The sequence below is a fragment of the Lutzomyia longipalpis genome, chromosome 4, assembly GCF_024334085.1.
Source record: "Lutzomyia longipalpis isolate SR_M1_2022 chromosome 4, ASM2433408v1".
NCBI classification, from domain to species: domain Eukaryota; kingdom Metazoa; phylum Arthropoda; class Insecta; order Diptera; family Psychodidae; genus Lutzomyia; species Lutzomyia longipalpis.
Window position 1 is genome coordinate 5,528,459 of NC_074710.1, and position 12,527 is coordinate 5,540,985.

The window sequence follows — 12,527 nt, forward strand, 5'->3', positions numbered from 1 at the left end:
TCATAAAAATTATTAAATATTAATGCGATTGAACGAGAAATTTGCCAATAAAGCTGAAAAAAATAATGAAAATAGCGAAAATAGTTTCTTTCTTGAATCTTTGACAACGCCATCAGCTCATTTTGTCGACGACTGTGTCAAATAAATTCCAAAACTTCGGTGTGGTTAAAACTTCAGTGTGGTAGTGAGTTGTGAAGTTTAGGGCGGCTATTTTTGTAATTTTTCACACAAAAAACAAAGAAAATTGCCTCGAAAATGCCTCCAAAGCGGAGGAGTAGTCGCAATGAGCATCAAGCTGATCGCGACAACTTCCTGCAATCATTTGAGAGTAAGTATTTCCGCGATTTTCATTGATTTTCTCCCAACTTCCGCGATGGCTTCACTTTTGTTTGGGGGGTGAATGTGGGAAGAAAAAATTGGATTTCTTTTAAAATTCTTTCTAAAAAAGAGACTTCCTGTGGGGAAATTCAATGGAAGTCCTTTGCAAGGGTTTCAGGAGAACCTGTGAGGGAAATTTGGGGGGTTAGAGGTGATCGCGGAAGGAAAATCCACAAACAAAAGCAATCTAACCTCAATGTTGTTTTTTTCTTTTGCAGAACCAACACAAATTTATCGTTATTTGAGGGACAGGAATCGTCTTTCGGTGAGTAGGAAGGATTGGGGAGGGATGTGGGATTGATAAGCTAATCTCTGGGTTTATTGCAGCCTATTTTCCTTCATCGTACACTGACGTACATGCCCCAGAGAATGTCGAGGACACACAAGAGACGCTCAACATTCAAAATTGATTCCTTGCTCACGGAGAAGCTGAAGAGCATCAAGAGGGCCAATTGTCCCGATGACTACCTCTCAATGGTCTTTCTGGGCTTCTTTGAGCGTGCTGTGGACTCATCGTCAGCCCTTGCATGCGAAAGTGTTCGCGTGGAGACGATTTTGTTGAAGATTTCCCACAAGAAGCGCAAAGAGAGCTCATCGTCCGTCCTGAAGACTCTTGGGGTGTCCGAGGTGACTGTGGGATCGTCAGTTAGCCAGAAAGTGCCCGTGTTGAGCCTGTCGACGGATATGTTTGATTCCGAGGAGGGTCAGGTTACGCACATTCTACTCTTTCGTGTTCAAACACTCTCCGGAAAGGATTCCCAGCTCTATGGGACGGAATTGATGATCTTCGACAAGTACGGCAGGTGCCTCCTGACCGAAGGGGAATACCAACTAACACTGCAGGAAATTACGCAGCCCACCCTGCAGGCAAATGGGAAGAGCCCCCGGAAGTATTCCTCATGGGAGAATCTCTCAATGTTAACAGCTGAGCCACCTGCAGTGGAGGATTCCTTTGACAAAGCACCAATCCTGAAGTTTATGCTGTACTGGACGGAGAAACCGCACACGGGAATTGTAGAATTTGCCGAAATCTCCCAATTCTCCCGGAATCACGATCCATCGAATAAGGAGAACGATCCCACGGGTATTGGGCACAATAACAACGTCTGCCAGACACTCGCAAAGACCCAGAAGGTCACTAATGCAAAGGGGCACAATATTTTTGGGATTCCGGAGAATAAGCTTCAGATTGCCTTTCAATTTGTCTACAATAACATCTCGCGCCAGACCACGGAGCCATCGCCATCGCTCCAGTGCCCATGGTGTCATGTTAACTGCATGAGTTTGTATTCGATGCTGAAGCACCTCCAGCTATGTCATTCACGCTTCACATTCAGCTTCGTTCAAGTGGGGAATGTGGCACGAATTGATGTGAGCATCAATGACAGCTTCGATGGCTCCTACATGGGTTCCCCGCATGATCTCATTGGCCCTGCGGGATTCTCCTTTGCCCGCACGGGCCCCGTGAGACGTACCACCGTCACAAATATCCTCGTCTGCCGTCCGAGGCGTCTCAAGCCATCCCTGAGTGAATTCATTGAGCTGGAGGAGAATGACCTCAATGGGCAGCGCCCCTACATCACAGGGCACAACAGGCTCTACCATCACACAATGACATGCCTCCCGGTGCATCCGAATGAGCTGGACATTGATTCGGAGGAGGAGTGCGATCCACCGTGGCTGCGGAAGAAGACAATGCAGATGATTGATGAGTTCACGGATGTCAATGAGGGGGAGAAGGAACTCATGAAGCTCTGGAATCTGCACGTCATGAAACATGGGTGAGTCTCACAGATTTTTATCCTTTTGCAATATTTCCCTTGATTGTTAGGCAAGAAGAAAAGAGCCTTGGAAGAAATTTTTGCAAGATTTGAAAAGGTTAGAATTTGAAATTTCAGGGTTTGATAAATTATTGAATTATTCCATTGATAAATTCATTCATTTGATTAATTATTCTGCTTGTTTTGTACTAATAATCTATAAAAAAAAAAACATTTTTTTTAGAATTAGGTTCAGGTTAGTTTTTCAGAAAGAAAATATTCACATTTTTAAAAAAAATATTCTGTAAGCAAATTTTATTCTGTCAGCACATTATTGATTATTCTATTCCCTAAACATTTATTCTGTCAGCAAATTTTTATGATTTTTCTGATTTTTTGTTTTCTCTCAACAAAACCTTCTTTTGCATACTTCATAATATTTTATTCTGTCAGCCCTTTTTTTATTCTGTAAGAAATGGTTTTGATTCTTCTTTGAAATACCAAATATTCCGTCAGTGAGAGTTTTATTCTCTTGCTATATTTTGTATTTTAACAATTTTTTCTATTCTGTTGGGAAACCTTTTTGTTTTATAAGCAAATACTTAATTTCTATCAGGTTTTTTAAAAATATTCTGTCAGCACATTGTTGAATATTCCGTTCGCAAATTTTTAATATTCTCTCAGCAAATTGATGAATATTGTCAGCATATTGTTGAATATTCTGTGAGAAAATTGTTGGTTATTCTGTCAACAGATTGTTGAATATTTCCGCAGCAAATTATTAAATATTCTGTCAGCAAATTGTTGGATATTCTGTCACTAATTTATTAAATATTCTGTTTGTAAATTGTTGAATATTCCGTCCGCAAATTGTTAAATATTCCGTCAGTTAGTTGATAAATATTCTGTCAGCAATTGGTTAAATATTATTGTAAAAAAATTGTTGAATATTCCATCCACAAATTGTTAAATATTCTGTCAGCGAATTGATGGTTATTCCGAAAGAAAATTGTTGAAAATTGTTGTTGAGTATTCTGTCAGAAAATTGTTATATATTCTGTTAGAAGTTTGTTGAATATTCCTTCAGGTAATCGTTGTACATTCTCTCAAAAAAATGCTTATATTCTGTCTTTTAAACGGTCAGCAGTTTTTTTTTATTCCATTTAATAAACTTCAATTCTTTTACCAATTTTGTTTATTCTGTTCACAAAATTTTATTCTTTCAACAAATCTTTATATTCTGTTGAATTTTCGCTTCTGCTCAAAAATTCATGTTTTGTAAGCAAATTCTTGTATTCTGTCGGTCAGTATTTGTCTTTTGCTTACAAACAATTCAGCATTGTAAGCATTTTGTCTTCTTACAAACTTTATCTTTCTGTTGGAAAGCTATTCTGTGAGTGAGTTGTTACAGGAAAATTCTTGTCTTGTCAGCAAAAAAATATTTGTAAGCAGATTTTTATATTGTCAGCAAAAAATTAATTTGTAAGCAGTTTTTTATATTATCAGCAAACTATCTGATTACTTTGATTTTATCGACAAATTCTCCTTTTATTTGCTTACAAACTGCTCATTTGTCAGCAACTTCTCCTATTCTGTCTGCAAGTTTTTGTACTCTGTCAGCATAGGTATATTCTCTTGCTTAACTCTTGACTTTTGCTTACAATCTCATATTCCGTGACCAAGATTTTTGTATTCTTTTAGAAAATTCTTCTATTCTGTCAGAAGTTATTTATATATTCTGTCAGCAAACCAAAAAAAAAAAAACTTTCAAAGAGTAAATTTTTAGTCAAACAAAAAGAAAAAAAAATTAAAAGAATTCAAGTAAATAGAAAAGAAAATTCTAATTAGAATGTATTCTAATGAGAAAAGCTCAAAGATTTTTAAGCAGGAAAAACCATTTAGCAGCGTAATTAAATGATTTTTCCATTTTTAAATTGTTGAAAATATATTCTTTTAGTTTCGTTGGTGACTGCCTAATACCGCTAGCGTGTGATATGTTTGTGGAATTGAAGGGACGTGAGATTCTCGAGAAGAATCTCTATCGCAATTTCCTTCTGCATATGTGTTCACTTTGGGAATATGGCCTCGTGGCGCCAGATTCCTTCTACAAAACAATGCAGAAGCTACAGAAGATCCTCAGTGACTACCAAGAGGGTAAAAATGTCCTCACGGATGCACGTGCGAAGCATTTGGAGCATTGGAATGCGTTCGGGGTGCATCGGCATGTGCAAATGATGCAGAAATGCCCAAAGGAGGAGCGCAAGGGGGGCGAGGGGGGGAAGCAGAAGGACACAAAGGATTCGGCAGGGAAGGAGGCTAAAGATAAGGATTCATTTACAAAACCCAAAACAGAGTGTCGTGGTGTTGCCATTAAGTCAGCATCGAATGTTACAGTGCCGCAAAAACGTAAAATGTCCGTCACAAGAACAACGTCCAGTGTGGAGAGTGGGAAGAGGAAGTTCTCCGAGAGAGGTAAAGTTGGCAACTTCCCAGATTTACCCGGAAAATCACGAGAGAAAAAAAGTCAAAGAATTCTAATTTTTGCTTTTTTTTTTTTCAAAAAAATAAAATTGTTTTGAAGATGATTTAGCATCACCACCGCGACGTCGTAGTTCAGGGTCAACATGGGCGGGTGGCGCAGAGAAACGCGCCAAGATTGAGCTGAACAGGAGGAAGTCCCTGGGAGGTGCGGCAACTGCATCCAAAACACGACTGGCCGTGTCACTTACCAAAGTCGATAGGGAGCTGAGTGGCAGGAAATGAGGCGCCTTTGCGACATTTTATTATTTATTATCTCGTCTTTAGGTTTCACCTCCCTCATTTTTCTTTATTCTAAGTTCTCTAACTGCGTTAGAATCAAAGTTCTCGACCTATTATAGTTTTTTTTTTACATTTTCACCCACACTGGCTAGAAATAAATATTGGAATTACGAGAAAAATTTTTATTTTGATTTTTTTAGGAAATTCTGGTTACTTAAAAAAATTATTTAATTTTTATTGAACTGCCTAAAAATATATTTTGGTCTTAAAAAATGTCGTTTGTGATTATTTTAAATTTCAATTACCATTTGAAATTTTCAAAGTGCTAAAAATGTACTGAATATTACATCTATTTCATTGAATAAAAATTAGAAATTGGCCAAGGCGTTTTTTGGCATAACTATATGTTTTTATTGTCTGAAAAAGACTGAGAAATGTCAAAACTCTGAAAACTTAAAATTAAACCTTGAAAATTTTCAAAATTAAACACAATTAGAATTAGATAAAATTTCAACGTAGAAATATTTAATTTTTCAGTTGAAACTTTGAATTTCAGTAATGGGCCTTATTCAGCGACCAAGAAACCCTTAATCGTTTGAAATTTTGAAATTTCAGTACAAAATTCAAAGATTTCAAGAGTTTTTTTGGTCGCTGAATTAGGCCCAATATTTGATTTTTAAAATTTTAGTTTGTAAATGTAAATTTCAAGATTGAATACTTTCAAAATTTCAACGAGTTTAAATTCAAAGCTTAAAACTAAATTTCTGAATTTTTATTCGGAGTCTGAAATTGAATTTTGAGCTCTGAATTTTTAAGAAAGAAGTTGAAATTTTTAAAATATAAATAATTTTAAAATTTACAAAGTGAAATAATGAAATTCAGTTAACTGAAAATCATTGAAATTATTGAAATTTAAAACTTGAAATAAAAAAATTAAGTTGAAATTTTTGATAGAGACTTTAAGACGTTTCTTCTTTTTTTTTTGAAATCTTCAATTAGACACTTAAATTAAAAAAAAAAACGACTCTGAAACTTAAATTTTGCGTTGAAATTTAAGATTAAAAAACTGAAATAAAAATATTCAGGTAATGATATTTATAATTTCGATTATGAAATGAAAAGTTTCAGGGTGAAATTCATGATTTAAAATGTTTCTAATTTTTCGAAATATTTTATTTCACATTGAAATTTAAAATCAAGACACCGAAATTTTAAAACTTCAGGTTGAAATTTAAAATTCAGTGGCTGAAATATAAATTTTTAGCTAAAGAAAAACTAGAAATTTGACCTAAATTCAAGTTTTTTTTTTAGAAAGTCTGATTTAAAAAAAAATTGTATTAAAGGGTGAAAAAGAATCTAAAATAAATTTAATCTTTTTGGCAAACTTTTGTGACAAAAAATTGATAAGTTTTGGCACAAAATGTATTTAAAAAAAAAAAACTAATTTCTTAGTTTTTTTTTGTATAATAAAGACTGATTTTTTTTGTCTAGAAAAAATGAAAAGTTGAAAATGTTTTATAATTTTTTTAGATAAATCAGTAAAAATTGTATTTTTTAAACAAACTGAACAAAGAAAGATTTTTTGACATATTTTCAATTAATAATTAAAATTTATTACACGAAAATCTTCAATTGAGGAAATCATTTTTTTGGATGAATCTGGAATAAATAAAAAAAAGTCTTCAATTCAAAGGATAATTCAATTCATTCAATCATTAAAATCATCCCCATCTAGCCAGTGAGTGGGTGAGAATTAAATAAGGAGAGGAATTCGCATTCCAATTGTTTAGTTAAAGACTTCTTTTTTTTTTGCGAAAAATGTTTTTTTATTAGTCTTAAAACGTGCTGAATTTATATAAATTCCAGGATTTTCCTGGGAAGAAAAATTTAATATTATGTAAAATATTGATCATCTTGGCTAAATTCTAAGAAAAAAAAATCTTGTGAAATAAATAAATTTTTACAGAGAAAAAGGACTTTTCTTTGGGGCATTAAATGGGTACCTTTGTGATTTGGATGAGGGTGAGTTGGGGTACACGCTCGTAGGTGAAATACTGCGGGATGTTTGTCATTGGAATGTATTCCAAGCGCCAGCCGCGAGAGTAGCGGAGTTTCTCGAATTTCCGCAGGAAGTACTCAAAGCAGGGTGCCGATGTGTCTAGATCGGCGAGGGTGAAGACGAATCTCTTCTCGAGGGCAATGAGGACGCACATTGGGTGATTTGAGTGGCTGAGGAGGCGATCGAGGGTGCTGATGAAGGCATCAGTGATGTCATCGTCGTAGATCACATCGGCAGCCAGGACAAAGTCAATTCCAGCATCTTGATGGGATTTGAGTGTCTTTGTCCACACGTCGGGACGGAGGAAGTTCAATTCTTGGACTGTGACATTCCTCCGGAGGTTCCGTTGGACATTGCGCCGGATAACGTTGAGGATTCCACCATCGCTGATATCCGTGCAGATGACTTGCTTAGCGTAGATGCCTGCCACGATGCTGGTGAGTCCACAACCACTCCCAACTTCCAGTACCAACTTTTTGCGGAAGGAATCACGTCGATGGAGGATGTAGTCAGCCAGGAGGAGGGCTCCGCGCCACACCTGCAGCCCCACCAGCTTCAAATTTGTCGCCTGGGAGTGCTCTAGCTCCAGCACAGACTTTGTTCTGCGCACCACAACCAAATCTCCATCTTTATCCACCTTGGGGTGAGCTTCCTTCCCAGCCTTGCTAGCTTCTGGCCGTTCTGGGCCCTCTGGCCAGATAAAAAAGAACTTAGAGATGGAATCTGGGCAGATAAAAAAAAAGAATCTCTTCAAAGGATGCCTTCAATCTCAACATCTTCTCAACAACTTACATCCATTCCTCCCAGCTTGACTCTTAAAATCCGTTTCGCTGTAAATCTCCGAGGAGACACTAAATTCTTCATTTTGGCACGACATTTGGGACGCAAGACGACTCCTTCAGCTAATGCTCCTCCTCAGCTGCCCAGGGGGTACTGAAGAGTCTCCTGCTTTTGTGAGCAGTGGGGAAAAAAAAGTAAAATTTTGGTAGCATCTATCAACATAACTATTTGTCTCTCTACGCCTCGCACAGCGTCCCGTTGAATAATGAATCTTTTTATAAGTTGTTAAGGAGGGAAAGAAAAGAAAAACATAGCTGATGTCTTGGCACTCAGCACTATGTGAAATAATGCGAAAGGTTCTCACGGCAACAATATATACAAAAAAATTCGCATATTTCAATACACAACAAAATTTTATAGGAGAGAGTAGCAGCTGCACGAGCCACCACGAGGTTATGGCTCATGTGGGGTTTTGTACATTTCCTGCAATTTATCAACTTGAAAAATAAATTGGAAAGTTTGGAAAAATTGAATTTTCTCCGAAAAAAAAATTATAAGGAGTATTAAAAAATTACTTTTAATCAAAAAGTAAATTTTTAGTAAGAAATTAGGATTTGACGGATTTGGTATTAAACTTGGAAATATTTTATTACGCGTAGTGTAATAAATTCAGGACTTGGGCGTAGAAAAATTTACCCGGCTGGACTTTTGTTTCTTTACTCTTGCACTTTTCTTTGCTTTGAAAGGAAGTGATGGTTACAATATTCTTACTAAAAATACTTAAGCTTCTTTTTTATTCACAAATTAATAATCAAACTGATAATTTAATTCAACAATGTACCGATAAAGTAAAAGGAAAAATCTTTAAGAAAAATTCAATAAATTTGATTTTAAAAGAGTTATGTAGAATTCTTAGAATAGAACTAGAGCTTTAATTACTTTTAAAAATCGGTGAATGCTCAAATCATTTGTTTAGGTCCTTTGTTTTTAATTAATTTCCTTTTCGGCATCAAAGGATTAATTTTCGAATTCTAATATCTAATATTTTGTATGATATCAGTGGTGTTTAAAAAAACTACCCGGCTGGACTGTTGGACGCATTGTTACTGGTAAGTTATCGAGTTACTTACCTTACAATAACATTCAGTTTTGTTTTACTTTTAATGAAAAATAATTTTCTTTAAAAAAAATTGTAAGAGAATTGTGTTATATTTATTTATTTTTAATAATTTAGATTGATTTTTAAATAAATATAATTAATATTATTAAAATGTTTTCACAGTTCTTTTTTTATTAAGTAAAAAATATTAAAAAAAATATTTACAATAAAATTGTTGCGGTTTGGAGTTGATTCTGTTTAAAATCTTTTCTTATAATTTGAAAGTTATTTTAAGATTCTGTCAGTAAATGCTTTTAAAATCTTTCTATTGTTGTACATTGAATGGGAAAAAAGTTTTTTTGTATCCGTAAGTTTTCATAAAAGTCTTTAAAGATTTCTTGAAAATTATTTTAATTTTTTAACGCGAAAATAAAAAGAAAACAAATTGTCAAAATCTTAATTTTTTTTAGAGAATATACCTAGTAGAAATCTTAAAATTTTCGAATTATAATAGAAGGAACGAAAAGATTTTTAGCAGATCTACTAGCTATCTAGCAAGGAGAAAAGTAGGGTGAAGCACCTTTGTCTTCTTTAAGGCAATCTGACACAGTACAAAAGAAATTTTTCTTTTTCTTTTTATTTATAATAAAAGAAGATATTATGAAATTTGTTTACTTGAGAAATTTCTTTTGCGCTGATCTTATATGTTGATTACAAATGACATGATAATGATAATGATGTTGAAGAATTTTCTTTGTTGAACTTTTTCTGCGCATAAAGAAGAAAGTCCCACGATGCAATTTCCACCTATGTGCATGGAAGAAGAATTCCATATTTTTAAACATTCATAAAATCTGGTTAAATCTTTGGGATGATGAAAGAAATAAATCGTAAATGAGGTTGCAGAAATTGCAAAGAGTGGTTGTGCTATTGTTTGATGAGTTCCATGAGATGCAAATTGCTCTTGGAGGTTGAGTACAAATAAAGGAAAGATTTAATATAATTTTATTGTCACGCCGCGAGACGTGGTGCAAAATACTCTCTATTTAGGATTGCATAATGGAAGCATCCACTTGGCAAAATGATCTTAAGATATACAAACATTACCCCGGTGTGGTGAAGAAATTGTGCAATACCTTCGTCAAATACCATCAGCACCTCTTCTTTGAAACCTTTTGCAACATAATGAGCATGAATTATTTGCTCAAAATCTCCCTCAAAGGCCGCCACGTTATGCGCATTTCCTCTCTGAAAAAAAAAAAAGAATTGTCCCACTAATGGGCTCATTTTATTAGATCATTTCTTATGTTGCTCTATTCTACCGCTTTTCTATGGCACCCAGATAATTTTGCCGGTAGTAGAAAAACATATATATTTAAAGAAGAACGAAGAAGTAAAAAAAACCTGCTGTAAATTATTTAAGCGATATATTTTTCAGGTCAGGTTCAAACTGTTTATTTTTACAATCTTGGACACTTTTTTCCCGCATTTCTTTCTCTCACCCATCGACATTCTATATATTTTTCTTATTGTGCTAAAATAGAGAAAGAGAGATACATATAATTATGAAGAAAGAAAAATTCGTTCAAAGGCAAAAGCTTTGACTGAATGTTTGTTTTTTTCATACATTGTATGATACAATTTAAGTTAAATGTCAGTCTTTGTGGGTAAGAGTCAGACTTATTCATAAATTAGAATAGAAATGTTAAATTTTTTAACCCATTACAATGGTGTAATTAATAATTAAATGGGGTAGAAAAATGTACCCGGCTGGCCTAAAAAAAATGCGAAACATGCGAAAATTGTAAGACTTGAAAAAATATAAAATAAACTGCAAAAAAAGCCAATCAACACATCTTTCATAAAACTCGAAGAAAGTAGAAAAATCCTAGTTTCTGGATTTTTCAGGCTTCGCAATTTTTTTCAGGTTTCTTGTGTTTCATAGAATTAATTTCAGATTTTATAGCTTTTGCTGAAACATTTTACGGTTTCTTTTACTCCACAGAAAAAAATTACAGAAACAATTTCAGTTTAATTATATTCTGCGTAACAATTTTCGGGTTTCTCAAGTTCCACAGGAACAATTTTAATTTATTAATTTTTTAATTTTTACAGAGGAATTTTTGGGTTTCTCTTGTTCACCTGAATTAATTTGAGATTCTTCATGTTCTGTCGAATTTATTCTGTTTTCACAGATTTCGATTTTTTTACATTTTGAGGAATATTTTGTAGGTTTTTTGGTTTCTTCTGTTTCGTAACACTGTGGTTTGAATTTTTTTTCGACATTCCGAGGAACAATTTGAGAATCTCTCGCGATTTCTCGAGACTATCTTTGAGTTTTTTTACAGTATTTTTGTTTTTCGTGTTTCGTTGAACTTTTTCGAAACTCCAGCTTCGAATTTCTTACATTTTGCTGAACAATTGTTTTTTCCTGTGTTTCTTAGAACTATTACAAATTTCTAACATGGAAGTTTCTTGTGTTTCACGCAACAGTCTTAGAATTCTTAACATTCTGCGAAACATTTTTCTTGTTTCTCGTGTTTCTTTGAATTATTTTCAAATTAACATCCTTCGGAATGATTTTATAGTTTTGGAATCTTGACAATTTTTATTTTCTTAAAAATTCCTTTGAAAAAATTAAAATCTTAACTCAGAAAAAAAATGTTAAAAACGATCAATTACAATATTGAGACACTCCAATCGTTTCAACGTGCTCAGGCTATAAAGCTATTAAAATTAAATTGTCATCGTTTTTGTATACGAGGAAAAACAACTTGCAACATAATTTTCTCTACTAATTCACCTACTAAATCACACGGCAAACAATTAAAATAAAGTATAGCATGTTTTTGCAATGAAAGTCAGGTGCGAAAAATTGGAATGGCGAATTTTTTTTTGGCACAGGAAATGGGTTTCACTGAGCGGGAAGTTCAACATAAGTAATTTTTTTGCAAATTGGGCGAGGGATCATTTTTTTTCTCGTGTAATGTACAACAAAAATTTCCTCCCACTTTTGGTGCGAGATGGTTTTTGCTGTGAGTGTGGGTATATTCACGAGATGTTGTGAAAAAAAAAATACGTTGAAGAATTCAATTTCTCAGGTGTGTGTGTGCGTGTTTTCTTTGACCTCACGAATTGCGAATGGAATTCTTTGTATACGGCTTCTTTTGGAGGTCACGGTTAAATCCACAAACGCGATGTCCACACCAAAGACGGGCAGAGAGACTCTCGCCGGGCGATCGAGATGGTTCGAAGGGGGTATTTTGTGACTATTTGGAGAGAAATTGATTTGCAACGAGACATTTGAGTGTTGAAAAGGCGCAAGAACATGCCAAAGGTAGAGAGATTCATTCATAAGGTGATCATGCATTGATTCACACCAATGATTGGCGCAACGTTCTCTGCGGTTGCACTCACTCTATCGGAGAAAGGGGTCTGTCAATACAGACATTAATGTCTTTTTTTAATTAATAATTTTTCATCAGGAGATTTACTTACAGTGGGACCCCAGTACAACGACCACTCGGATGTACTCTTCACACTCATTATTTTCAATGCGCGAGAGTAGTATAACCAAGTGGTCGTTGTACTGGGGTCCCACTGTATAGTTTTTTTTTTACTTAAGAGGCTTTAACGATTTTAGAGAGCCTCTAATGGTATTTTACCATTTTACTGAGGAATCAGAAGAATT

At 34.5% G+C, this 12,527-nt stretch overlaps 2 protein-coding genes across 2 annotated transcripts; one reads left to right on the forward strand and one right to left on the reverse strand.

The window, feature by feature from the left end:
* Positions 1-149: 149 nt before the first annotated feature.
* LOC129795851 (polycomb protein Su(z)12) lies at positions 150-5,298 on the forward strand. The gene is made up of 5 exons (XM_055837366.1): positions 150-328; positions 597-643; positions 706-2,159; positions 4,096-4,610; positions 4,720-5,298. The coding sequence occupies exons 1-5, from the start codon at positions 256-258 to the stop codon at positions 4,899-4,901; spliced, it is 2,271 nt and encodes a 756-aa protein (XP_055693341.1). The 5' UTR covers positions 150-255; the 3' UTR covers positions 4,902-5,298.
* Positions 5,299-6,699: 1,401 nt separating this feature from the next.
* Positions 6,700-8,199, reverse strand: LOC129795893 (methyltransferase-like protein 22). The gene is made up of 2 exons (XM_055837430.1): positions 7,750-8,199; positions 6,700-7,680 (listed from the first exon to the last, which is right to left on the reverse strand). Exons 1-2 carry the CDS (start codon positions 7,832-7,834, stop codon positions 6,890-6,892), a joined length of 876 nt encoding a protein of 291 aa, XP_055693405.1. The 5' UTR covers positions 7,835-8,199; the 3' UTR covers positions 6,700-6,889.
* Between the last annotated feature and the right edge of the window lie 4,328 nt (positions 8,200-12,527).